General features: G+C 63.1%; 1 protein-coding gene across 1 annotated transcript; it reads right to left on the reverse strand.

Moving 5' to 3' along the window:
- Positions 1-27,860, reverse strand: MRC2 (mannose receptor C type 2; the record flags this gene model as incomplete). Its single annotated transcript, XM_056362728.1, has 30 exons — positions 1-1,340; positions 1,820-1,846; positions 2,247-2,426; positions 2,841-2,960; positions 3,238-3,387; positions 3,580-3,748; positions 3,834-4,072; positions 4,550-4,658; positions 4,874-5,037; positions 5,119-5,233; positions 5,895-6,040; positions 6,127-6,227; positions 6,454-6,521; positions 6,822-6,982; positions 7,338-7,373; positions 7,667-7,805; positions 7,924-8,026; positions 8,150-8,292; positions 8,539-8,756; positions 8,879-9,027; positions 9,167-9,282; positions 11,588-11,695; positions 11,958-12,112; positions 13,593-13,781; positions 14,369-14,512; positions 15,237-15,350; positions 15,530-15,694; positions 15,914-16,087; positions 16,364-16,762; positions 27,671-27,860. Coding segments are annotated over 30 exons (4,512 nt in total), but the record flags the coding sequence as incomplete, so codon positions are not given.
- Positions 27,861-27,865: the final 5 nt, after the last annotated feature.

Genomic DNA, 27,865 nt, shown 5'->3' on the forward strand with positions numbered 1-27,865 from the left:
CCAGCTGTGTGAAAGAACGTATATATTCAGCACGCACTCAATACAGAATAGCAAAAAAAGCTATCATTTCCTTAAAAAAAAACCAAACAAACAACCAAACAAAAAACCCAAACCGAACAACCACCGAACTTTTTCGAAGAACCACCAAAGCTTCCAAACCGCTCCCCACCCTACAGCCCTGACCTCGTCCTTCTGGCCCCAACAAGGCAACCGGCGAGTGACCCCAGCCCGGCGAGGGACAGAGGGTGGCCCTGCCCCCCCAGCATCGCCGCGGCACCCAGCTCCTCCCGCAGAGCCTGGGGTGCTGAGGGTGCTCCTGCCGCAGGGGGCCTGGCCGGCGGTTTGCTCCGGTGCCATCCCATGCGGTGATTTGGGACAACCCCCCCCCAAAAAAAAAACCAGACGGTGGGGCAGGCTCTGGCTGCCAGCCCGGGGGGAGCAGCCACAGCCTCGCCGGGGCTGGACACAGCTCTGGGGATCTGCCAGGGAGGAGAGGGGATCCCATCGTCGATGCCAGGGGTCCACGCTCGGATCGCTGCGACGGTGTCTCCGCTGCGTTCTGCCGGGGGCAGGGGATGCGGCCGAGGAGGGGGAGAGGAGCGGCAGGGTGGCGGGGCCGGGGGGCTGGCAGGGCCCTCGCCGCTGCGTGCGGAGGGGAGGTAGATCGGCTTTAGAGACCTCTTGCCCAGGAGGATGTCTTCTCGGACACCAGCTCAGTTCCTGGGGGGAACGAGCCCACTGCAGGGCCCTGAACGCCTGCGCTTGCCTTCTCCCAAGGGGAAGGTGTCTCGGAGCCTGTTCGCACCACCAGAAAGCTCTTGAGCCGAGGGGGCACCTTTCCTCGGAGCTTTTTAGCCCTGAAACCGCCTCCACAGCTGCTGCAGGCCAACTCCTGGCAGCCAGGACAAGCCCGGAGGTGGTGGCAGCGACCCGTGGGGCAGGGGGGACCCCAGCTCCCTCCGCTCACCCGCCCGGCCGGACCCCGACCCCAGCCCCTCTCCCTGCCCTGCTGCAACGGTCCTGCTGCCGCCCCTGCCCCGTGCGCCATGGGGATAGCGTGTGTGATGCTCTCCGTCCTCCCCCCTCCCCAGGTCCCCGTCCCCAGTGTCCCCCCTGCCGTCAGTCTTGCTGCTCATTCATCTCCATGTCCGACACCAGGATGTTCTTCTCAGCGGATTCGCTGGGGTTGGAGGTGGTGCGGCTGTAGCGGGCACTCTCGAAGGCGCCCCGCTCCGCGCTCCGCCGACGCTTGTACAGGTACACGGCAACACCCAGCACGGTGCACAGCGCCAGCGTCGACAGCACCACCACTGCGATGGCCGTCGTGTTCTCCGGCAGAGCTGCAGGGAGGAGAAGAAGGTGGTGAAAGGCAGCCGGCCGTCTCCCGGCGTCTCCCCCTGCAAGAGGGGCTTCGGCTGGCGGGGGGGACTCCAGCTGGACAGGGGCTCCCAGGCAGCAGCAGGACAGGACCGCAGTCACGGTGCTGGGGTGTTTTGGGGGCAGCCTGCCCAGGGCAGCCTCCCTGGGTTGTTCCTGATGTGTGTGCAGCTGCCTGGGATGTATCTCTGGGATCCCACCAGCAGGTGTGGTGTCCACAAGGGCAGGAGGGCCCGGCAAGGGGCTGGCTGCACACACTGCTCCATGGAGGGATGGCTTCTGCTGCCGGGGAACCCTAACCCAGGGCAGAACCACCTGGAAACGGGATTTCCCACCCACAAACCCCATTTCTTTGGTTATTAATCAAAGCTGGGCTGCAGCACAGGCCCCCAGCACCGGCTCCTGGTCCTGACACTGTGCCCAGGCTGACGGTGCCACTCACCTGCCCTGGAAAAGCTGCTCTCCTCCACTGCAACAGCAACACAGACAGATGAGCACGTGGTCACGGCACCCTCCCCTCTTCCCAGGACCCCCCACCCCACCCCAGCCCCACATCCTCGCTGCCCCCAGCGCTGACACCAGGTGATGCACAGCTGTGGGGGTCCTCTCGTTCTGCTCCACCACCGCCCCACCGCCCTCATCCTGCCCTGAGGTTCTGACCCAGCCACTGAGACACACACAGCCCACCACTGAGCCCAGCGGGGACCTGCAGACCCCAGCACCAGCCCCCTGAAACCCCCCTACACTGGAATTGCCCCAAACATGTGGCTGGCGCTGCCAGCGGGACAGAGCTCTGCCCTGCAGCACCCGGACCCCCAGCTCACCCCACATCAGCCCAGGCACCTCAGGGAGCAGAGGGGGGGCCCTACCTCGCGGGATCTTGCAGATGACCCCCATGGTAACGTTGGTGCAGGAGCCCAGGCGCCACACGCCGTTGCTGCTCTGGATCCAGTAGCAGCTGTTCTGGCTGAGCATGCTGGGCCCAGTGTCGTGCTGGCCCCAGTTGGAGTAGTTCACGGCCGTGTTGTCATGCCAAACCAAGGTGCCGCCTAGGACATGGAAGAATCAGGAGAGAGCCACGGGGAGATCGTAAGAGAGATCATGGAAGAATCTGGGGAGGCTGACAGGGTCACTCCGTCTTTCCCCCAGCTCAGAAAGCACTGGGAGGTGTGATGGGGAGGTGTGACAGGGTGATGGGGAGGACCAGGGGCTGCAGGGCTCCTTCCTGAACCTACAGGCTCCAGTGCCTTGGAGGAGGCTCTGGGCTTCAAAGCCACCGCTCCCACCCCACCAAGCCAGAGGAGGACCCACGGGGCACATCCAGCACAGCCTGCGGGCTGGGGCTCCTGCTCACACCAATGCATGAGCACTGGTGCCACCACCAGGGGCTTCCTCCACTCACCGCAGAACTGGTGGGAATTTATGGTGGTGCCTGGGGGAATATCTAAACCCTCCCTTTGTACCTTTGGGGTTGAAGGTCATGCCCAGCCAGGCACCCTTGGACTGGCCCTCGTATGCCTGGAGATGCTCCCACACGAAGACGTTCTCCATCTCGTCCTGGATGGATAGCACCGTGCCACCGACTGCGGAGGAGAGAGCGTCAGGGAAGAGCCCGGACCTCCGAGGATGGAGCTCGGGAGCAGCAGTGCCCCAGAGGACCCACCCATGGGCCACACGGCAGCTGGGGAACCCCAACACGTAACAGCAAGGAGATGATGGCTGACCAAGGCTGGACATGGGTGCGGGGACAGGGATCCCATTCAAAGGTGCTCTGTGGCACCCATGGGTGCCCTGGGGACTGCACCCTCTTCCATTTCCAAGGGTGCGTCACCTGCCTTCACCACCGCAGCCCCTCCCTACCTTTCTGGCACCTCCTCATGGCATCCTTCTGCCCCAGGGTGATCTCCATGTGGAAGGTGTAGCAGTGGTCCCGGAATGGGATCCAGGACGAGTCCTCCAGCGACTTGGGACAGCTGCCACTGTAGCTCCACTTGTGTGTGCGGGGGGCGCCTGGGGGAACACAGGGTGCATTGGGGGGGCACAGGGTCTCAGGGTCCCACAGCACGCTGGGGACACCCTGCCCCACAAGGACACACGAAGAGCTCCAGAAGGTCCCCCCTGGGATGCCACCTCCAACCCTTGGGTGCACTCCACCCAGTCTGCCCCACACTGAGCCCCCCGTGTCCCCCCCCCAGCCAGTACCTGCTCGGAGCTGGCAGATGCCCCCCTGCAGCTTGGTGTCGCAGCCGGCCGTGCGCCAGCTCCCGTCCACGTCCATGTAGGAGCAGCCGGCGACCTGCTGGGGCTCCCCGTCCTGCCAGTTGGCGTAGAAGAGGTTCTCCTCTGTCAGCCACGAGTAGCTCCGGCCTCCCTGGAGAACCAAGGCGAGGGGAAGCTGGGGGGCTGCCCCGACCCCGCAGACACCCCCATCCCAGCTGCCTGCCCTCTCCCCTCACCTCGTCGTTGGCCAACCCGATCCAGAGCGGCGCCCGCAGGCTGCTGACGGCCTGGGTGAGGAACGCCTGGCTGTAGGGGTCGGGGATGGTGGCCAGGGTGGCGTTGAGGGTCTCACAGAGCAGCAGCGCCTCGTGCCACCTGAGGGGTTTCTGCAGGATGCGGTAAGTGCTGTTGTGGTAAAAGAGGGTGCCGGTGGGCGAAGGGGGGTACGGCGTCCGCGCGGGGCTCAGGGACGGGTCTGGGGGAGCAAAGAGACACAGTCAGAGGGCATGGAGGACACTCCTGCATCCACCCCAGGGCGGGTCACCCCCTTGTCCCTATCCCCCCCCCAAGCCGGCGTGACCCTGGCAGTGCTGCGCATGGGGCACCCCCACGCAGCTGGGGAGGGCAAAGAGGCCACAACCCCCAGCGGGGCGAGCAGTGACACCCCGGTGCGGTCCCCACCCTGCAGCTGTGCATGTCCCTGTGGGACGCGCCGAGCCAGCCCGGCACGCACAGGTCTGGGGCTGCCCCACAAGCGGCTGGGACGAGGGACACCCCGCCCCGAGTCAAACCGGTCTCCCCAGGCTCCTCCAGCACCCCCAGCTCCCCCCAGGCTAAGCCCATCACCCTGAGCCCCCCAGCCGCAGTCCCTCCCACAGCACGGGGCAGCGGGGGGGGGGGTGGCAGGTCCCCAGCGAGCAGAAGCTGGGGTGTCCCCCCGTCCCCCTCCTACCTATGCTCCGCTGGCAGATGTAGCCGTGCTTCTCCTCCAGGCAGCTCCGGTCATCCCAGCGTCCCGTGAAGTGGGGGGGCGAGCCGTGCCACACCACCACACAGTTGGTCTGCACAGCCAAGCCGTGAGGTCAGCAGTGCCCTAAGCATCACCGTCCCACCCCCACGGACACCCCCACGCCAGGGACGCCCACCCTGCAGGGCCAGACACTGCTCTGCCCTTGGAGAGCCACCCCGGTACGCCAAAACCTTCCACCTCGGGGGTGGGGCATGGGACTGAGAACATCCCAGGGGAGGGGGGATGCTCCGGGGGGGTCCCACTCACCGGCTTGTCACGGGGGCTGGTGGCACTGCAGCCCGAGGGCTCCCCAGGCGCCCAGCCCACGTGCCGCAGCGGCTCGCCCTCCACCCACTGGAACTCCCTCTGCGCATCGTGGAGCCCGATCCAGAGGTTGAAGGAGATGTTGGGCAGCATGGACGTGATGAAAGCTGCAAGCAACAGGTGAGGTGCTGAGGACCACCCCAGCAGGTCCCCAGTCAGCGGGGCCAGTGGGGGTGGGGGGGACATACCCTGCTCCAGGGGGCTGGCGATGGTGGCCAGGATGGCACCCTGGCTCTCACACGCCTGCTTCGCCTCTGGCCATTTCACTATCTCGGCTTTGTCGTGGCCATTGAAGCTGAAACACTGCACCGGGGGGTGGGGGCATGTGGGCTGGCCCAGGGGGTGCAGCCACCCCGAGCCCAGCGCCCTCCCCACTCAACCACCCTCTGCAGCCTCATCCTGCTCCAACAGCCCTCCTCCCCTTCGCACCCTCACGCTTTCCGGCCCCCCAACCCCTCCCGCACACCCTCCCCTCAGCACACCTCCCTCCCAGCACCCCTGTGCATGCACCCGCACCCCGCGGTGCGCCCCTCGAAGCATCCCCTTGCATGCACCCCCAGCATCTCCCCCAAAACACGTGCACGCGTCCCCCTCCACCCTGCCATTTCTCAGCCCCCCCACCCCACCACAGTGGGGCTGGTGGGAGGCCAGGAGGCAGCTGCTCCCTCTGTCCTGCCATTCCCCTGTCCCACTGTCCCCTCTCCGTCCTCCCACCCCCTCTCCATCCTGCCACCACCCCTCCATCCCGCCACCCCCCTCTCCATCCCACTGCCCCCTCTCCATCCCGCCACCCCCTCTCCATCCCACTGCCCTGTCTCCATCCCGCCACCCCCTCTCCGTCCCACCGCCCCCTCTCCATCCCACCGCCCCCTCTCCGTCCCACCGCCCCCTCTCCGTCCCACCGCCCCCTCTCCGTCCCACCACCCCGTCTCCATCCCACTGCCCCCTCTCCGTCCCGCTGTACCTTGCTGAGGAAGGGGAGCCAGCCGCGGGGACAGCCCCCGCTCGTGGCAGCGGGCAGCAGCGGGAGGGAAGGCTTCACGGCTGTCCCGTTGCTCCGCTTGCAGATGTAGGGCAGCGCCGTCATGCACTTCTGGTCCCCCCAGTCCTCTGCGGGGAGGGACAGGCTGGGCATGACCCCACCGCCACACCGGGGTTGGGGTCTCTCCGCTCAGCCCGCAGCCCCAGCCCCTCACCTCTGCTCGCCGTCATGTACACACACTTCTTGTCCTTGTTGATGGGCCGGGGCTTGCCCGGTGCCCAGGAGACGAAGTTGAGCAGGGACCCGTCGGACCACCTGGGAAAGGCACCGGTGGGAACACGGAGCCGAGCAGGAGACTTGGCAAATAGGACCAGTTGCAAACCTTAACTGGGAGCGTGCCCCACCACTGCCCTCTATTGGGTGAGGAACCTCCAGCCCAGCACCCCAGGATGAGACCCCCTGAGGTGCAGGTGCTGAGCCACAGCGCTCCGAGAGCAGGGGACAGCGGCACGGGGACGTGGTGGCTTGGTCTCCCACTTACTTGAACCTCCCGTCGTTCTCGTAGGTGTGCAGCCCGATCCACCAGTGCTGCTCCTGGCCCCTGGAGAACTGCACGCCCAGGGAGGACATGTCAGTGCCTCGCAGGGACTTGTTGGGGACAACTGCAGCCACCCCAGCCACGGGGACTGGGCAGCACACACCCCCCAGCTCGCACCACAGCAAAAAGCATCCCCTGGCTGAGCCCCAACCCGCACCCAGGCACTGGAACCGCTGCACGAGACCCATCGTGACCCCAGCTGTCCCCACATCACGTCCCTCTGGCAAAGGACGAAGGAAGCCGGGCAGGGAGCAGCCCGGGGAGGCAGTGGAACCCACTGGCACCCAGGGAGGTCCCCATCCCCCTGGTACCTTCTTCAGGTTCTGGCCCAGGAAGCGAAGCTCGGCCTCGCCATGCACCGACGCCAGCTCCGCCTGGAACCAGCTGCAGATGCGCTGCGCCTGCACCCAGGTGGAGTGGTGCTCGAAGAACTTGTACTCGGCCTCCTGGTACTTCACCCACTCTTTGCTGCCTGCAAGCAGGGATCAGAGTCATGCCGTGGTGTCACACCGTGGCTGCGCCACCCCCTGCTGCAGCCACCCGCACCCACCACCCTGTCCCTTGGTCCCCCATGGGCTGGGCTGCTTTGCTTTTGCCCCTCTCCTGCAGCGGAGGGGCCTGATCCTGCCCCATCCCTGCAGGCAGCCTCTGCAGCCATGCTGTGCAGCAGGATGCCTGCGCTCCCCTCCCTCCTACGACCCGATGCAGGATCCGTCCCACCCCGGGTAACGCCGCAGGAATGCCCCGCAGGGACACGTGCGATGGGGTGGCAGATGCACAGGGAGAACGGTCTGTGCTGGATGGACACACGGACACAGCCAACACACCTTGGGTCGTGATCTCCGGCTCCTTCACATCGGCACCTGGTGCAAGGGCAGGGAGAGGCTCTCAGCGGGATGCGGGGCTGGGATGCTCCCTCTGGTGCTTCCCGGCAAACCGCCCGTGGGCTCCAAGGGTGAGGTACCCTCCCAAATCCCCCTGGGACGGACAGCACCTCTCCCACCTCTCCCAGCCCCTGAATGAGGACCCCCCACCCACCATAAAAGTGCAACCTGCGGCAGGGAGGTGGCAGAGGCTCCACCACCCTGCAGCCCAGCCCCTGCCAGGTTATCAGAGGTGAGGGGGTTGGATTAGGGGGGTGGTCCTCGCCAGGTACCTTTGGGCAGTTTGCAGATCCAGTCCAGCTGGGCTTCGCACTGCATCGGCATCCACTGCAGGGAGGCCAGGTCCAGCACCGCGCAGGTCCGGATGTCATCGTCGTCGTAGTTACTGCGGTCAAAGTTGTGGTAGAAAAACTGGGGGTCGAGAGAGATGGGCGGTGTTGGGCATTTCCACCAGCGCCACATTTGCCCTCACCCTGCACCCCAAACACCAACCGGAGTCCCCTTGCTGAACGCCCCCCCTTGGACTCACCCCCAGCCCGTCGCTCCACCTCCAGCTCCGGTCCCCCGCGGGGTCCCGCCGGTTCAGGCCGATCCAGAACCAGTGCTGCTCATGGAGCTCCGGCTCTGACTCCCTGCGGGGAGCCGGGGGGAACGATGAGACCCCATCCACGAGGGCCAGAGCACCGGGAGGGCTGCGGGCTCATGCCGAGCCCACTCCGGCAGCGGGACACGCACCGGCGCAGCCAGCCTCTCACCCGAAAATCTTGTTGAGGGTGTTGGCGACGAAGTGCTCCTCCTCGTAGCTGCCCAGGCTGAGCAGCTGGGCCCCCAGCTGCCGGCAGAACTCCTGCGCCGCAATCCACGTCTTCTTCTCTTGCAGTTTTTCAAAGTTGAAGACCTGGGGAAGGAGGAACCAGCAGCGGAGCAGGCTCAGCACCTGAGACGACCTGAGCATCATCCCCACCATGGTAGCACCCCGGGGCACACTGCCACCACTTAGCCCGAGCCAGGCTCACGGGATCCAGGCTGCCCTCTGCGAGCACCAAAACACACCGCCCACCCCCACCACCCACCCCCATCGCACTGGTGGGGAGGCACATGCACCCCCCCAGTGGCCAGGGCAAGCCCCCCCAGCACCCCTTACCTTGTAGCAGTGACGGAGCTTGGAGTCAGAGCTCCATCCCGGAGGGCAGGCGGCGGTGAGGCTGGGGGTGGGGTAGGGACCAGGCAGCTCAGGGTTGACCGGGGTGCCCAGGTTCTGCCGGCAGATGTACTTGGCCTTGAAGGTGCTGCAGTTCTTCACCTCCCACAGCCCCGTGGAGCTGCCGGTGGCCAGGGCCACACAGCCACCCTTGTTGTAACCTGGAGCACTCACACGAGCGGGGAGGATGCCAACCTTAGGGTCGGACCGTGCCAGGTGGCAGAGCCAGCACCCAACCTGCAGGGACAGCACATCCCCATCCCACCCACAGCCGCCCCCTTACCGGGCTGGTCGCGGTTCCAGTGGGTGTACATAACCTCATCGCCACTCAGCCAGCGGAACGCGCCCGTCTCGTTGATGTCCTGCAGTGCTGTCCAAAAATACTCCCCGTCCCAGCCGTAGATGAGGCTGCTGACGTACGCCTGCTCAAACCTGGCGGGGCAGCAAGAGCGGGAGATGCTGCCAGCTGAGGTACCCGGCAGCCCGTGATGCTCCAGCCCATGTGGTCGGGTCTTACCGCCCTGGGGGGCTCGCTCTGCAGCCAGCCCCCCGCCACCGGCGTGGTGCTGACCTGTTGGTGATGGTGACCAACGTGGAGCCGTAGTCGGAGCACATCTTGCGGGCATCGCTGTAGGGGACACGGTCCTCACCCAGCCAGAAGCAGGAGGGGCTGTGCCACTTCCAGCCCTGGGGACGGGTGACAGGGACCATCCACCACTGCTCACCCCAGCCCTCACCAGAAGGACAGCAGCAAAGGCGGGGGGGCGAACACCATGTCCCACGTCCCCTGCCACCACCTCCACCTTCCCCTGGGCGGTCTCCTGCCCCCGGCCGCCCCAGCTTGACCCTGCTCAGCTTTGAGCTCTAACAAGCCCCTGGCCCCAAAGGACATGGCTCCAAGGAAAACAAACACCCAGGCAGCTTCAAAGCCAGGGAAACGGCTTTTCTGCCAGCGTCCAGCCCCAGCCGGGGCACGGGGAGGGGAACACAATCCTCCTCTATATGCTGCGGGGCCGAATCCAGCGTGAGTCCCACCGCAGCCTGCTTTAATCCCCCGCCTTGTTGATGTTGGAGCCTCTCCGGGGCTGGAGACACAATAGCGCCTGTTTTCTGCCAGAGCAGGGAGCGGGGCGGCCCCGGGGCTGGCAGCGGCAGTGGCGGTGCGGGGAGGGACGTGGGGGCTCCTCTGCGAGAGGGGACACGCATGTGATGCAACAGCCAGCCAGGGTGGAAGGGTGAAGGGGCTCAGCCGGGGAGGCAAGTGGCCCCAGGCGAAGGGATCCTCCCAGACATCACTGGGATTTTACCCCTGGGGCACTGGAAGGACTTGGGGGGACTCGTGCCATCTGCAGCATCACCAGCGTGGTGGGGAGAAAAGCAGGAGAGCAGCTTTGGGAGACCGTAAAGAAAAAGACCCCAAATCCCACTTTCTCCCCGCAAGTTCCTGCTCCTGCAGCCTTCCCCCAAAGTTACCAACCCCAGGGACAGCCCCTCCGGGAACAGCACCGACACCCCTGAGCAGCCAAGAAAGGGGCACAGCATGGCACAATGTGGGTCCCCGACATCCCCAGAAGGGTTTACGTGGCCCCACATGGGTCCCCAACCAGCCCTGGGCCTCAGCATCACTAACACCACAGGGGTGCTCTCTCATGCACTGAGCACCACCGCAAGCACCAGGATGGGACCGTCAACCCCGACTGCTGCCTCCAGCTCCCGACCCCGGCGTGCCCCCGCATCGCTCTCCAGCTCTGCCTTTCCATCGCCCAAATCTCCATCCCCCACCTCTTCCTTTCAGGCTGTTCCAAAAATAGAGGGGGTTTGGAAAGGAGAAGGAAAAGCAGCAAAGCCACCAAGAAAAAAAGTACAGTGGCCGGAGAGCACCGAGGCCGATTCTCTGGGCAAGATGCTGCCTCCTCTCCATCAGCCTCTGCATCTGCGTGGCAAACGGCCCCACTGAGGATGAGGAGGGGAGGAAGGGTGGGAAAAGGTCTTTCCTTGGTTCCTTTATCACTCCCAGTTTGCTTCCCAGCGGGTGCATCTCTGCCAGGCACCCAAGGCCAGGGTAAGACTGAGGCTGGAGAGGCAGGAGGGAGTTAAATCTGCACGGGGACATTCGATTAGTCCTCAGGACTCCTGCGGTGATGGTGGCACATGGCCACCCAGTGCCTTGTCCCCAGCACCCACCAACACCGGGGCTCCTCCGGCTCCAGCTGGCAGCCCCCCAGTCTGGCCTGGCATGGCAGCTGGCCCGGCTCCTCCCGAGCTCTGGCAGAGCCAAGTGCCTGCTGGGGTCTGTCCCTGCCGTGATGGGGAAAAGCCCTGGGAGGAGCCCGGCAGCACCTCTCTGCTTGCTAGTCCGAGCGCGAGCGCGCTGGCTGCTCTGAAACGCTGGGAGACGTTCAAGAGTGGCGGTGACGCCCGGCGCGCCGCTCGAAGGCTTTGCACACAGGCACAAAAGCAACTTCCCAGCAAGCGTGGGAACGGGGCGGGCTCGGCCAGCACAACAGCTGGGGAAACTGAGGCAGAGCGCGGTCCCAGCAAGAACCTGCCAGCGTGGTGGCCGTGTCCCCAAAATGCCTGTACCCCCCGGAGGAGGCAGCCTGCCACGGTGCTGAGCACGGGGCTGGCAGCTCCTCCATCCCACCGGGCTCCACGTGGAGCCGCTTTGCTGATGGGTTTTGGCACCGAGAGAGGCAAGGGGAAGACAGAGGCATGAACGTCCCTGCTGGCAACCAAGCCGGCCCACGGGGGAGGATCTTGGACGACGGAGACGTGCGTTTTGTCCCAGTTTTTCCCTTGGCCTCATGTAACCACCGAAGTGAGGGGCTCTGCAGCCACGGGATGCTCCGTGGTGCCAGCAGCCCCCAAGCGCAGACCACAGCTCCAGGTGCTGCTCACCAGAGCTCCCCGAGATGGTTCTGGGGAGAGGTGCCCTGCAACCCTGAAGCCCCAAGCATGAGGCAGAGCCACCTCCCGACCAGGTCCCACTCACCTTTCGGCACCCGTGATCATCCTCCTCCTTCTCCTGGCTCACCCGACCGGGCTTCTTGCAGATGGACGGCAGGGTCTGGTTGCACGGGCTGTCATTCCACCTCCCCTCCTGCACAGCAGGGAGAAGGGCAGGACTGAGCCGATCGGACAGCCTGGGTGATTTCCCACCCCATCCACACCCACCTTGGGGCCACAGGCTTTCCTTCCCTACCTCAAATCCCCAAGGATGCTGTGCCAGATCCCTCCCACCAGGATAGCCATGCTCAACCCCAGCCAAAGATGCTCCACGAGGTACCCCGTCCCTGGCCACGAGGATGCTACAGCACTCTCTGTGGAGGTGCAGGATTAAGCCCCCGGCCCCGGGCTCTCACCGGTCCCCAGATGGTCACACAGTCTTCCAGGCTGTCGCGGAAGTTGTTGGGCTCGAAGGGGTGCCAGTACGTGAACCTCACGGGTGTCCCATCCGACCACTCGAAGTTCATCTGCAGCTTGAGGTCGTTCAGGCCAATCCAGAGCTCCTCCACATCTGCCGAGACAGCAGCGTCGGGAGGTGGAACTCTCTCTGCCTGGCCAAAACCTGGCAGAAACTCCCCGGTGGCACGAGCCCTCGAGCTGGGACAATGTCTCTGCAAAGCACCGGCTGAAACCCCACTGCAGGGCTCTAACCCCAGCGGTGCTACAGGCAGGCGGGGCAGGGCGGGCAGGGCAGGGAAGGCAGGCAGGCAGGCAGGGAAGGCAGGCAGGCAGGGAAGGGCAGGCAGGGAGGGCAGGGCAGGCAAGCAGGGCAGGTGGGCAGGCAGGCAGGGAAAGGCAGGCAGGGCAGGGTGGGCAGGGCAGGCAAGCAAGGCAGGTAGGCAGATAAGGGCGGGCAGGAAGGGTGGGCAGGGCAGGGGAGGCAGGCAGGCAGAGCAGGCAGGGCAGCCAAGGCAGGGAAGGGCGGGCAGGGCAGGCAGGGCAGAGCAGGCAGGCAGGGCAGCGCGAGCAGGGCAGGGCAGGCAGGCAGAGCAGGGCAGCTCCTGCCCACAAGGATGGACCTGTGGAGTGGGAAACGCAGGGGTATCTGCCACCGGTTTTCAGAGAGGTGCTGGCAGCAGCAGCAGCGTAGTAAAAGTCCAGACCCACAGGCCCAGGTCCAGTGAGCTGATGGGTTTCAGCCATTCCCTCACATCCCATCCCACTCTGCTCCCAGTTTGGAGGCACCAGCACATCACCCTCCCTTCTCCACCCACGGCTCCTGCCTCCCTCAGCATTAAGCCCCTTCAGCCCCCAGCCCCTCCCTGGTCCCCGCTGCAGTCTGGGTCCCCCGATGTCCCCGCGGCAGGTTTTGCTGCCAGCACCTTCCTCTGCGGAGCAGGGCCGGGCTGTCGTGAGCTGTAACCTGGCCGGAGCGGCCGCGCTCGGACGGAACAGCAAAACCCAAGCCGAGGGTGACCCTAATGCCAGATGGCACAAGCAGGGTCCGGAGGATGGTGGCACGGGCACCCCTCCGTACTGCCACATGACTGTTTGGGCCGAAACTTCCCAAGCACCATCCCAGCTCCGACACATCCTGATGTGGCAAACTTCAACGCAATTACACCTGGGTGAGACCAGAACTGGAGAGGGAAGCCTGGGATGCCACCGGCAGGCGCCCCCTTCGCCTGACCTGGGGACAGTGACATCCTGGGCAAACTAAGCAGTAAGAGGTGCAGACTCGCCCAGCAGGATCTTTTTCTCCATTTTTTCCACATTAACCAACTGGCAGTAGCACCATCCCCAGCTGCAGCTGCTTATTTCCTTCCTCAGCACCGCAGGCTCCCGGGAGCAGCACTGATATTTGCGGGATGGAGGATGTGCCCAGGACACAGGCTCCTCCAAGCAACACGCCACCTCCCAGCCGGGGGTCTCCACTCCCCTCGCAGCCACAAACAACTCAGCTTTGCAGCCCCCGTCACACAGAAGTGGGATCGCATGGAGCCCACGACCAGACGGGAACGGTGCTGCCGGCACAGCGGGCTCCCCCTTACCTTGCTTGATCTGCTTGGTGACGAACTCCAGCTCGGAGAGGGTGTGGATGCTGACCAGGTCCCCCCCGCTCCGCAGGCAGGTCTTCTTCGCCTCCTGCCAGCTCTTCTTCTCTCCCACCAGACGGTAGCAGTTGGACTGGAAGGGCTGCCAGCTGGGCTCGCAGTCCACCTTCACCTCCGACCACGAGTCTGGCAGGACACAAGGCAGCCTGAGGGCTCCCGTCCTGCTCTCCAACCCCCACCTCGGTGGGGAGGAGACCTTGGGGAGGGGACCGCAGTCCCACAGGGTCCTCAGGAGACCCCACAGTCCCATGGGGTGCTCAGGAGACCAAGCCAAAGTAACAGCAGGGAAGCTACAGCCAAAAATTACCACGCCATGGCAAGGTGCAGAGACTGATGGCTTTAGAGCTCTGGGGACAAAACAAAATCCCTTTTGTTTGCAAAGGAGCGATGGCAGAGCACTGCAGAGAGCACCCCAGGGGATCTCCTGGGCCCACGGGTCACCTCCCGCTGCTCGATTCCTCCCGACCACCCCAGCCGTAACAGCGCCGAGCGCTCCTCGGGCAATGCCCCTCGGGGGGGACTTCTCCCCACTGCAGGCAACCCTGGGAGCTCAACCACCGCTCTGCCCCAGCAAGCTGGAGACACCACGGGCATCTCCACGGGCTTCCGCCACGCAGGGAGCACTCCCCGCCTGTGCCGGCATGGGAGCCCACCCGGCTGGGATACAGGATTCGGGGCTGCTCGCTGCTGCTGCTACTCATCCCCCCGCTCACCCGTCAGAAAGGGGTCAGCGGTGGCATTCGGCTTCTTCTTGCAGACGTAGGGGAGCGCGATGCCGCAGTCACGGTTCTGCCACCCCCCAGACGACTCGGTGCGGATCACCCCGCAGTTCTCCTCGCTGGGGTTGTCGGGCTGATCTGGAAAGCGGGGCAGGGGGGGATACACTGCTGAGGAGCTGGGGCAGAGCCGCCAGCGCTGCCCACGCAGGCAGGGCACTGCACAAGGGCTGGCGCCGGCAGAGAGCAGCTCTCCCTGCTGCCACGTCAGTGAAGACCTGTTTATTTGGCACAATGAAGACATGACCCCGGGTACCCAGGATTATTTATTGTGCCTCACTGCACGAGAACCTAGAGCATCACTGTTCTACCCAGAGATATCGATGGCAGTCGGGGGGTCACAGTACCAGACCTGAACTGCTCCCACCCGTCCCCAAACCTCCTCCGAGGGTATCACTGTCCCCACAAGTGACTCTGAGTGTCAGCACCGGGCATGACCAGAGCAGCCCTTGCAATGGGTCTTTCTGCCCCCCAAACACCCCAAGGTTAGAGATGGACACCTGCAACTGGGGACCACTCTGCCAGCACCAGGCTGGGATGCAATGACCCTCCGAACAAGGAAGCTCAACCCAGGTTACCTGCAGGGCTGCTAAGAGGGACAATTCCCCCTGCAGCACCCTGTGTCCCTGCCCCAGCTCCACCGATGTCCCAGGCTGCCCCACAGTCCCATGGGGCTCTCTGTCCCCAGGCAGCGAGGGGACACCCTGTGGCAGCCCAGGCCACCTCCCCGGCCACGGGGGCCAACTCCAGCGGTCACAGGCTGTTCCCCAGCACCCCCATCACCACCACAACCCTCCCATCTCACCAGTCTCCCAGTTGAGGTACTTGAGGGGTGAGTTGTCTGACCACTGCCAGCCTCCGTTGATGTCCAGGTCGTTGAGCCCAATCCAGAGTGTGGAGCTGTACCCAGTCAGCAGCCCTGGGGCCAATGCAGCCACAGGGGCAGGATCAGTCCCCCCAGCCCCAGCTCAAGCCCCAGCCTGTCACCACCCCCAAACCAACCACCCAGGGCAGGCAGAGCAACCCGGCACCAGCCGCGGTGCCACCAGCCCTGCCCCTGGCGAGGATGAGCGCAGAGCCTGGCTGCCACGGTCTCACCATTGATGTAGGTCTGCTCGTGGATCTCAGTGATGCTCAGCAGGTTGGCCCCCTGCTGCTCACAGCTATTCCAAGCCTCCCGCCACGACAGCGTGGACTGGAAGTTGAACTGGTAGCAGCTGTTGGTGAGGTGGTCCTTGTCCCAAAAGGTCTCGCAGTCGTTGCCTGCAGGGACGAGCAGGGTGAGCACCCAACGCAGCCCCATCTGCGGCTCCAAGAAACCCCCACGACCCAGCAACCCCAACAACCTGTGCTGTTCCAGCACCGCAGGCTGCTCGCAGGAGGGGGGATGAGGCAGGAGGGAAGGGGGCAGGCAGGAAAGCCCCCGGGGGGGAAGGGCACGGGGTTTCTGCTTTTCCCGGTGGGATGTATCACCCCACTTACTCTTTATGGGGCAGAAGCCCCAGCGCTCATCCTTGCCGTAGTCCTGGGTGGTTGCACACCAGAGATGGCCATCCTCCCGTCCCGTGCTGGTGCACTCGTGAAACCACTGGTTGTCGTACTTGAAGGGGATGGTGCACGGCTTCCCGTGCGAGTTGCCCTGGATGGTGTAAATCTCTGGGGGAAAAGAGGAGCCCTGGCTTGAGGCTGGGTCTACCAGGGGCTGGAGAGAGGTGTGGGGTGAGAGGTGAAGGCTGGCCTGCTGTGGGGGCTACGGGGGTGCCCGGAGGCTGCCCACTCCCCATCGCCCCGATCCTGCCTGGTTTTGCAGCCCCAGGGAGCTGAAACCGAGCTCCCCAGGCAAGAGCTGACTGCTGTGGCGCTGTGGCCTCAGCGCACGTTTCGGGGTTGGTTTGGGTTACGGGAGAATACCAATGCCCAGCGAGGCATTACCAGAGTATGGCACGGAGCACAGATCCTCCTCGGTGCCATACGTCCTCCACTGCGAGCCACGCGCCTGGTCCCCCCTGTCCAGGGAGGAATTGCCTGGGCGGGCGCCGAGATGCTGCGAGAGCTGCTCCCCGAGGCCGCGGCAGCTCCAGCGCATGTTGACCGACTCGCGGTCGCACTCGTAGGTGGCCAAGGGGTGCAGCCCCGCCGTGGCGTTGGCCCCGTGCCACGACACCCCCAGGCACTGCATGGCCCCCACGTTGAAGAGGCGATTTCGTGAGACCCATTTCCACTGCTGGGCCGGCGCGCTGGCGTTGCAGCCCTTGGCGAGTCGCACCAGCGAGTCCTTCGTCTCCAGGCAGCCCTGCGCGCCCGCGTTGTAGATGAGGAAGACTTTGGAGTCTGGGAAAAAAAACAGGGGGAAAAGGTTAAAGCATCAACTGGGGATTCAGCATCATCCCAGCCCTGCCAGAGCATCCTGGCTCCCTTTCCACGCACAGCAAGTTTTGGGGTGCAGCCCTGGGCGCAGCACCCGGCACAGCGGGGACCACCGCTCCCCTGCAGCAATAACCGCAGGGTCTGCCCCTGCGCCTGCGCGTGGGGTGATGGGCTCTGGGCAAGGCCAGACGGGTGGGTGTCTGCACCAAGTGGGGCATCCCCCCGAAGCACCAGCAAGAGGCTTTTGGGCACTGGAGCCGGTGCAAAGAGCTTGCCCACTCTAACGGCACCAGCAGAGCCGTTTGAAACAGCCCCGCAGCATTCCGGGGCACCAGAGCGAGCCCCGCGCTGGCGCCGGAGGAGCCCACGCAACGGCTTCGGCACCGGCCATCTGCTCTGGGCGGAGAAAAACAGAGCAGGGAAGGAGCGAGCGCATCCGTCATTTTTATGTGTATTTGGGGACCTGTTAAAAAAACTGCAGAGCAAACAAGAACGTCGGGGGAAGGTCTCCCCTCGCGTGAACAGGGCGTGATGGAAAACGCCTGCACGCAGCCGCAGCCCCCGTGGGCACAGCCCCAGCCCCAGCAAACACGGAACGTCGGGACCCTCCGAAATCCCAGCGCAGGCGCTGGGAGGCGGGAGCAGAGCGGGGGGAATCGCTGCCAGCAGATACAGCGCGAGCGCAGCTGCCGAGGGAGAAAGGCTGATCTCAGCCCCGGCTCGATGTGACGGCCAAGCTCTGCATCCCCACGGTGACCCCCCAGCCCAGCATCACCAAGGGCCACCCCAGTGCACCAACCCATTCCAAAACCCCAGCCCAAACCAGTAAAGCCAGGGCATCGCAGCAGGACAAGTTGCTCCAGCTGATGTGCCGTTTTTAAGAGACACTTTATTTCCTCAGACGTGTGTTTCTGAGCTTGAACCGCCACCGGGACAGCCACCTCTTGCCCCAGCACAAAGCAGCACATCAACAAGATGACTTTTTTTTTTTTAAAGTAGGGGTTTTTTTGTTTTAAAAGCGACCCTTTTTTTTTTCCACCACAAGCATTCACCAGAAGTCAAAGCGAGCTCACGGGCCCCGCTATATTTAGCTTTGGTTTGCTTTGGGGTTTTGCCATTATATGAATTTTTTGGGCTGAAAAGGTTTTCATTTCCTATTCCCCCACCACCTCGCCCTGCCCCAGCTATGTCGTTACAGGCGGCTCTGGCACATTCGAACAACAAACATCTCAGCTCAGCAAACTCTCCTGACTTGTCTCTGAAAGGAAAAAGAAATGGAGGAAGAAAGACACCCCCATATCATCCCAGAGCTTCAGCATCAACCTGGCTCCAGAAAAGAAATGATGCAAAAGGCCCGTTCCCCAGCCGCGGTGATGTCTGTGATGACCTCAAATAAAGCGAAGCGAAGCCCGTTCGCACGGTGATCTCCAAGGAGCAGGCTCTGCACACGTGCAACAGAAAAAGGCAACGATTGGAAGAAGAAACACTTATTTCTCGGAAAATATTTTTCAAATCACGGGAAGTGACAAAATCAGCAAAAATCCAGACAGGGCCGATTTTGGCTGGCGGAAGCTCCAGTCCCTTAACTGGGGCTGCTGCTTCCCTGCCCGGAGCTGGCTTGATCCTGACCTGGACACCAGGAGACCAGCTCAGCCCCCCACCAAGCACCCACCGCACCGTGCCAGCACCACCCCCGGCACAGCCAGCCCCTTGCCCTCCCCTTCCCACGAGCAGCGAGGGGTGGTGCAGCGCGGTGGGCTCTTCAAGCCCTTCTGGGGTCATGCAGCATCAGTGCACAACCAAGTACCAGGCTCTCCGGCAGGATGAGGCCTCCCTGGGTCACAGGCTGATGCCACTTGCTTTGCAAGGAGCCAAACGCCGGGTGCCCTTTGGCTGTAGGAATAGCAAAAGCTGCTCTACCATGAGCATCACCACAGCCGTTAGCAGCAGGGGTCAGCAACGGGACACCCTCCTCTGCTTATCTGCTAGCATTATCTGCATTGCATGAAAAAATGAATAGCACCGTGGGAAAGCCCTGGAGTGGTGTCAGGGCGCTCAGCACCACATTGGGGCCGTGCGGCACCGTGCAAGGACGATGCTCGACAGCAGCCATGCAGCAGCATGGCGCTCGGAGGAAACTGTCCAGACCGGAGGGGGCAGCCCCCGAGCCAGAAAAGCACAAAATATCATTTTACTCTAAAAAGAGAAGAGTTGGAGGTAGGAAATTATAGGCTAAGGGTTTTGGGCTGCCCACGCACACAGCAGGCAGTTCAGCCCATGGCCCCTTTGCTCGAAGGAGGCAGAAGACGGCACCCAACGCGGCCCCCTGGGTCCTCCCTGAGCCACGGAGGAACGGGAGAGCTTTAGCACCGGCTCAGCCTTCGCACCTCCCCGGTGCTTCCATCTTCTCCCCTTGAAAAACTCACTGTGCACCGACGGCAGGGACCCACTCCTGGCATGGCTGGAGCTGGGGGGGGGGCCAGCACCAGCGAAGGCACGCATCAGCGATGGCACGTGCTCTGCTTCACCCAAAACACGCTTTTCCTTCACTTATTTATAGGGAGTTTGGGGGTGATGTGACCCCCGCTGGTGCCCATGACATTGGCAGCGGTGCTTGGACAGGCCCCTGATGGATGAAAGGTGCTTTCAGCCCCCCTGACCCCAGCCCCCCGGCACGGTTGAGCCCAACGGGCTTCAACACCCACAGAGCGAAGAGCTCCCAGGGGAGCCCAGGCTTTTGGCGCGGGTCCCGACCATCTCCCAGCCGCCACCTGCAGAGGAACCCCCGGCACGTGCCAAACCGCTCAGTGCCAAAACCGAGCGCCCAAGCGAGTGCTCCCCGCCCCCACCCACGCCAGGGAATGGGATGGATGCAGGGATGAGCGGGATGGGGCGAGTCTGTATCCGTGAATCCCTTCTCCCATGCCGGTATCCCACAGAGCAAATCCAGCCCTCGCGGAAGGCAGCTCCAGAGGAGCATCCCAGTGGGACTGGGAATGTCCCTGTCCATTCCAGGGCCCCCTCTCCTGCCCTGCCTTCTGCACCTACAGCACAGCTACGCGTGACTCCTCTCAGAGATGCTCCTCGGGTTTCTGCACCTGCCTGTGGACCTGAAATGCCACCGGCAGAGCTTCCAGCCACCCTCTGGCTATGGAAACCCAACCACGGCAAACACTGGCAGGTCCCTCCCAAAGAGGAGCTGCCCTCCGGCACAGGACGAAGAGCGCTGGAAAATGCAGCTGCTGGATGCTCTGCCTGGAATCACCAAACTTAACCCAGGGCTGGATCTGATGGGTGCTGGGGTAGGCACCCTGTACACCCTCTCCCTCCTGCATCCCACATCTTCCCAGCAAGACCAGCTCAGAGCAGCTCTGCTCCATCGTGTCCTGCTCCTCCTCCCTGGGAAAGCAGAGCGAAAGCCCACGCTTTCAGCAGGGATGCTGCCTCACCCCAGCCCTGGCGACACCTGCGTGCTGCCTCTGGCTTACTGGTATGAGCACGGAAAGCAGCTGGTGTTAGGAGGCAGCGTGACGGTGGGGACAGCGGGGAGCTGGGTGGAGTGGGACACCGGCTCTGCCTGCAGGAACAATCTCTCCTCCCACTGGGGAATACTGGGATGCATGCACTCCGGCACACTGGGAGAGGTTGGCTTTGGCACCAGTGACCCAACACAGCAGAGATGGAGAGGCTGTGATGCTTTGGGGCAGCCCTCATGGGAGTTTTTATACTCCATGACTGGCTCCAGTCTTGGGGTTTTTCTTCATTAAAAAAGCAATTTTTTAGCCAGCAAAGTCTGAACTGAAGGGAACGCAGCTCAACCCTGCCCACAGCGGCTGCACCACCCCACAGCAAACAAGGAAAGCTTCACAGCCCACAATTGTGGGGAACGTGGGCAGCACTGGATGAGAGGCAACGGGGACAGGGAGGCTCCAGGGGAGAGAGGTGGCCGTTGGTGGTGGCAAACGCAGAAAGCGCCGCAGCACGACGCAGATGGGTGTCCTCAGCACCACCCTGCCCCGAGCACGTCCCAGCCTGGCCACCCACACCAGGACACCCAGAGCACCCCTGCTTCATTGCATTTGTCACCCTGTCATCACCAGCAACAAACACAGGGAGCAAATTTAAGAGGACTGGAGCTAGAGCTGGACCCTGGTCCCGGTAACCCCGGGCGGGAGCAGCTCCAGGGCTCTGGCCACAATTTCATCTGCGCGCGGCTGAAAGCAAACGCTGGCCCCAGCTGACAGTGCCGCTCCGGCTCTGTGCCCGCATCCCCTGCCCACCCTGCCACCCTCGAGCTCCGCTGCCAGGCTCATGCTGGCACCCACCTGACGGCAGAGCCCTTCACACAGCCCCAGGGCTCAGCACCATCCTGCAGTCACCCTGGCGAAGGTGCTCCCCGCCCCCTGCTCTCACTCAGGACTGCTCTTTATTTGGGGTGTCCTGAAAAACTCAGCTCCAACCCCACTTGTGTGGGATGCTGAGCACGCACAGAGCAACAGGGTCGATCCCCTCCTCGAAGGTTTCGGTGCTGCATACACGACTGCAGATGTGGTTTGCTCCAAACCGCCTGGCACGGTGCCCCCACCGCAGCACCAAACTGGGCATCCAGGAGCTCCTCAGGGGCTGCAGTCGCCCATACGAGGAAAGCAAGCCTCCTAACACACACCTTCGTTGGGATTTGGGAGCCCATGCAAAAGCTTTACCCATAACACCCCACAGCGAGAAGCCCACCCTTCACTCACACGGTGCATAAAGAAACGTCCTTTCAGCCTGAACCTCTGGGTTCCACGTGCTCTCACCCGCTGGAAAACGGGGCACAGCAGCCCCCGGCCACCTGCTCCCAACCGCCAGCGCCTCACCCCGCTGCTGCTCCCGAACCCATGCCACACAGATGCAAGACAAGCTGCGGGCAGCGGCGGCTCATTCACAATGACAAGGTTGGGGATGCACCAAGCTCGGCAGGACGAGCAGCAACAGAGAAGCAAAACCCTCAGAATAAAAAACCCACAGAAAAAGCGGCAAAAAGTGTTGCTGGCCAAATACGGAGGGGTTCACCCAACAGCGCAGCCCTGCCAGCAGGGGAGGGAACTGCTGGGTGGGGAGAGGACCAGCCTGAGAAGTCACCCTCGGTGACATCTGGGGGTGCAGGACCCCAGGGCTGCACCCCAGCACTGTGCCTGGCCGGCTCCACCGATGGACGCTGCAAGGGCACAGAAAACCCTCCGTACCATCTTAAATTCCGTATTATTGGATGAAATATTCCTCTGGAGGAAACCCCCCTGCCTGGAAAGGAGTTCCCAGCAAAGCCCCGTGTCACCGCTGCTGGCATCTGTGCTCCCAGCAGTCGGTCCAGGCGTGGCTGATGCCATCCCCATGGTCTCAACGTGGAGAAGAGCAAAAGCATGGCCACTGCCATAAAGAGCAGCAATGTTTGGCCCCAGGAAGGAGCCTGTGCATCCCTCAGAGGGCTGCGAAAGGGAAGCAGTGGTAAGAGAAGCAGCAGCTGTACCCACAGGAGCTGCCAATGGCAGAGCTGGCGCATCACTGCTGCCATCGGCCCCGGGATGAGAGAGCAGCCCGCCCCAGCCTGCGGGGAGGGCATCGCTGTACTGCCTCCCCCCGCCCCCCCCTCCCCCCCCCCCCCGCCCCGAGCTGCTTTCTGGCACTGATAAACTCTATGCAACTCCTTAAAGGGGAACTTCAGACCGAAGAAAAAAAAAAAAAAAAGGAAAAAAAAAAAAAAAGGGAAGGAAATGCAGAGGGTATCAGCAGCCCCAGCACATGCCCCGAGCTTCTGGCTCAGGAGGGGGCACTGGCACCGCTTCCACTCTGCTCGAGAAACGATGGCAGACACCAGCCTCCCCCCTTCCAACACCCTAAACTAGAGGTTTGAGTCAAAACAGTGATGCTGCCTGACATCCCACAGGCTCGCCCCAGCCCAGCACATCCCCAGGGCTTGGCTGGGCCAGCCCCAGCCACGGGCAGCGCCGGGTGCTGCAAGCCAAGCTCCAGAATAAAAGAGGATGGTCGTTGTTTTGGTTTTTCAAAATAATCCTCAGGGAATAAGGAGCGGATCTCTTGTCACAGGGAAGAAAGCGAAGCTCCTGCTGGCCTGGGTGAGGGTACGAAGCAGCAGGACCAGCACTTGGAGCAGAGAAACTCCTCTTGGCTCGCCCAGCGGCGCAGAGGAGCTGTTTATATGGTGGGAGCTGTACGAGACAAGCTCCTTACTTGGCCGCGACCACGAAGGCTACCTACCACCCTGCTCACTCTGCTGCCTCCTAAGGAGTTTGGATGGGGTCCACATACCGCGTTTCAGCCTTTCTGCAGACATTAAAAAGCTCATTCTCCCCACACCCTGCCCAGGATGCAGACAAATAAACGCGTTCCAAGGGGATGCCAGCCCGTGGGCAGCTCAAGTGTCCCCCTGGCAGGGGACAAGGCAGCCAGGAGCCCCCACATCCACCCTCAGGTACCCAGCAAAGGGTAGAAGGATGTAAATTTTCCCCAAATTTCCCACAGACCCCCTCCAGGCTCCAGCCCCGCAGTGGCTGCATACATCCAGAGGCAGAAATCCCAGGTTTGCCGACCCCCCAGGAATGCCAGAAGGACGCAGTGCCAGCCAGCCAGCGGGCTCCAGCGGGATGGAGGAGTGCGATGGAGCCGCCGGGAGCACCCCGGGGAGTGGCAAAGGATCCCTCCCACCACCCTGTCCCGTCCCACATAAGTGTTCTCACCCAGCCACAACACCCTGGCAGTGGCAGCCTCTGCCGCGGCCAGGGGGGCTGCTCTGGCCCCCGCTCATCTGACTGCCCCCAGTTTGCTCGCCTTGAGGCATTGCCCACCAGCACCACAGAACCCTCCCGCCAGCAGATTCACAACCACATCCAGAGGCACGATGTGACATGCGGGACAGCCCTGACACATGTCCCCATAGACACAGCTTCAGCACAGTTGGCTGAAAACTACTACATTTTTCAACACTCCTAAAGAAAGTCCCCCAAAAAAAGATCCAGAGATTTCTCCTCCCTTGTTTCTCTGGCACTGTTCCTGATGTTAACACTCCGAGCAGCGCCATCGGTGTCTCAGGATGGGGGATCCCCCATTTTGCCAAAACCAAGCGTGTCTGCACAGCAAGGATCAGCCCCTGGTGTTCCATGGCTTTATTGGTTTTTATTTAAAACAATGTCTAACATGAAGCTTCTCTCACCGGGTGCTCTTCGCTTGCCCAAGGGCAAGACTGGGACAAATGGGGCCGTTTCCTGCAGAGCCCCGAAGGTGCTGTGTCTGGATTCAGGGGGAGGAAAGGGAAAGGCTCAACTTCCCCATTCCCAGCCTCAGCACCATCCTGCAAACACAGAAAATGCCCCTTACATCCCTGTTGCAAGGGTGCAGCGGAGGACCGAGCTCTCGCCGGAACATGGATGAAGGGAGCATCACACTTGAAAAATACCCCGTGCCCCCTGCAAACAGCCAAACCTTCGCTCCCGGGCTGAAGAGTACTCCCAAGATTTTGCAAGTCAATCCACTAATCATTTTCTAATCCTTAATTAATTAAAGATGGGTCCTTTAAGAAAAAGAGCATCTGTGTGGGTCTCTTTTGGGCTCCGAGCAATCTCAAGAATGAGAAAAATGTCAGTGCTCCATGGTCCCAGCACAGTTCAAATTAATTAAAATCCTGCTCCTTAGCTGCACGTGAAGAACAAAATTTTAGAAATTGCTTCAACAACCTTTCAGGGAAACGGCTGGGTTGGGATGGGCTTCAGCGGGCTCCAGGGCACTCCTGCTCCAGCATCGGCCACGCTCCATGGAGCCGAGCGGCACCGGGACCTCCGGCAGAGCCACCAACACGGCACCCGCTGAGGTACTGGAGCCAGAGTCCCCACTATGGATTTATCAGCCAGAAAAGATGATTTAGCAGACAGCAATTACACCCTCAGGAGCCATTTGCTGTCATTTTGGGGCAAAAAAATTTCCCCCGAAAATATTTCAGGAAGAAGGAAGGCAGGAGCGTGCCTCTGCCCTGCAGGGAAAGGTGCAAAATCCAGCCAGAAATAAAGCCAAAGAGAGAAACCTGCAACGTGGCTTTGGCCACCGCCAGGACCTCATGCCCGAGGACATCTCACGTGCCAGCAAGGCATCCCGGGGCAGCATCTTCACGCACGAAACCTGCCGGGGCCACCACGCGCCCGGCGTGCCTCTGGGGGAAGGGGACAGTTTTGCACCGAAGGCTAAATCTCTTCTGCTTTTCATTCTTGTAATTCTTGCACAAGCCGCTATCCCTCGCCCTCCTGCCTCATCCCCGTCCCACCCCGGCTGGCTGCTGAGGCTGCAAGCGTGCCAGGGCAGCGCGGTCCCCGGGTGTCCCCTGCCAGCCAGGCGGGTGCTCCCAGCAAAGCCACCTCCGTTCCCATTCCTGCTCCCAAATAATCCAGAGGAGACCGAGTTGTAATTTCTTGGAGCTGCATCTGCCATGCACCAAGCTGTTTCCATTGCGAAGAGGGAAGCAGGGGGCAGCTCCGTGCAAAGGCTGCTCTGTTCGGTTTACGCGCTGCACATTCTTCCCTGGGTCCCTTTTGCCCCCTCCCCACGAAGCCGACGCAGCAGGTCCCACCGTGGGTCCCACGCTGCGCGCCGGTCAGGTGGAGAAGCTGCTCCAAAGCATCGGCAGTGCCACGTCCCCGCACTGACACGGGGACCTTGTCCCACCCGCAGCCACGGCGCGATGGAGCTGCTGCCTCAGTTTCCCCAGGGCAGGCACATGGGTGCTCAAGCGGTGCTGCGGAGGGGGCTGCCAGCAGCGATATCCCACCGGGGAGCCACAAATGCTTCCTGGCTGTCCCGGTGGCAAGGATTTGGCACAAACTCCTCAAGGAAGCGACAGCCTCCCAAGAGAAAGCAATGCTGTCTGCCGGGCCAGCTGCTGTGGCCCCCCTGAAAGAGTCCTTGCAAACAGCACTCATCCCAGGGACCCTTGGGACAAACCCATCCTGATCCCAAAATCCCAGCGAGGGTCCCTTCCGAGCTGCAAACCCAGCCTGGGGCTGGGGGGCCCTTGGATGTGGCCCCCACATCAGCGCCAGCCCCTGCACCCCTCGCCCAGCTGCTCCAAGCCAGGGCTGATGCTGGGGAGGGCGGTGGGAAGCCGGGATGGGGTGGGGGGCAGACTCGAGGGTGCCCGCAGCCCCTCGCCCGCGGGATGCTGAGCGCAGGCAGCACAGCACCGCGGGCTGGCAGCAGCTGAAAGCCGCCTTGTTCCTCGCCCTGCCCCGGCGCGGGGTCGGCTGCCACCGTGCCCCCGCCTCGCCACCACGACAGAGGTGCCTCTGTTGGGCGAGGGGCACCCGCCAGGCCCCGGTCCCTCCGGGGTTTTCCAGGGTGAAATGGCCAGGGTCGGTGCGTCCAGGTAGCCGAGCCCTGCTGAAACCCAGCTACCCCCTTCAGACCCGCGGGAGGAGGGATCTGCGGCCCCCCGGCACATTACGGGAATTTAACGGGAATTTTGCAGCCGAAAGCTGGAGGTTCAGCTCAGATGGCTCCAACCAGCAGCAAACCTTGGCAAGCACTGTCCCCAGCGCGGGGGTCTCCTGCCCCACTGCGGGGGTCTCCTGCCCCACCGCCGCCTCCTTCCTCCAGCTCTTGGACCAGCGGTGTCTCCTCCAGCCGCAGGCTGGACCCCAGCCTTGGCCACCATCGCTGCCCACGATGGTCACCCACTGGCATCACACCAGCAGCCCCCGCGCTGCCCCTCGCCCTGCCGGCGGGGCTGGGGGAGAGGGGGCACTGCGGGGGGTGGGGGGTGGGCAGGGGACAGTGCCCTCCCATGCTGCCGCTTCCCAGTCTGCTTCAGATTTGCTGGACATGCTCTAATAAAGCAGGCCAAGGGTTTATGGTTGTTATTTTCAGGCAAAAGTTGCCAATTTAGCTTTTTTTTTTTTTTTTCCTCTCAATAGGGCCAAATTAATCCAAGGAAGCAACAACAGCAGCTCCTGGCCCCTGTGCTGGACTGTCCCGGGATAAAAAGGGTCCGACATGGCAATTCCAGGGGCCATCCCACCGAGCCTCACGCCCTCTGGCACAGGGTGTCTTCGGGAGGTTTAAAAAAAAAAAAAAACAAAAAACCGCACACAAAAAAACCCCCCACCAAAACCCCCACAACCCGCTGACTTTATTGTGAGAAGTTAAGAAACAGAAGGAAGTTTGCAAACACCCCCCCGGGCCCCGATCCCCGGCCCTTTTCTATAGGATTACCCGCCGGGAGGGGGGTCAAGATGGGAGAGGGAGGAAACCTCCAACAAAACACTTCGGCCCCTGCCCGCCCTCCCCCGCCGCCAACTGCCCTCCCCCGGGGAGACAAAGGCCGGAGCGGGGCAGCGGGCGGCCCCCAGCACCCCCCCGCCTCGACCCCCCCGGCCCCCCCCCGGCCGCGGAAGCGTTTCCGCCGGGTTCGCCAGACGCTGCGTGGCTGCACGGCGCGGGGAGTTAAACTAAAAATAATAAAAAGCGAAGGAGAAGGCGGCGGAACGGGGAGCAAACACGAGGCGGCGAAAGCGGAGAAAACAAAACGCGGCGGAACGAACCGCGACCGAAGGAGGATGAAGTAAAACAAACCGCGATAAAAGCAAATAAAACATTCCGGGAGGAAATAAAGCTGAGCGATGGGAACCGCGCCGGAGCGAAGCGCCCCCCCCGCCCTCTGGGTCCCGCCGCCCCCCTGCCCAGGCAGTGCCCCGCGGGGCCGGGGTGGGGGGGGCCGAGCGCAGCCGGGGGGCTCCCCATCCCCCCCCCCCGCTGCTCGGCGCCTGCCCCCCCCCCTTCCCCCAGCAATGATAACCTCGCGGAAAGCGGGGGGGGGGGGGGGCGCGGGCCCACCTGGCTGCGCAGCGCCGAGCACCAGCTGGAGGGCCGAGGAGGCAGCAGAGGGGGGCGCCGAGGGGGGCGCGGGGGGGCCGCGGTGCCCGCCGAGCCGCGCCCCATGCCCGGCGCTGCCCCGCTCCGCTCCGCGCTGCTTCCCCGAGCCGCGGCCGGGGACGGCGGGGGGAGGGGGAGGGGGAGGAGGAGGAGGGG

The sequence above is a fragment of the Falco biarmicus genome, chromosome 17 (assembly GCF_023638135.1).
Source record: "Falco biarmicus isolate bFalBia1 chromosome 17, bFalBia1.pri, whole genome shotgun sequence".
Taxonomy (NCBI): Eukaryota; Metazoa; Chordata; class Aves; order Falconiformes; family Falconidae; genus Falco; species Falco biarmicus.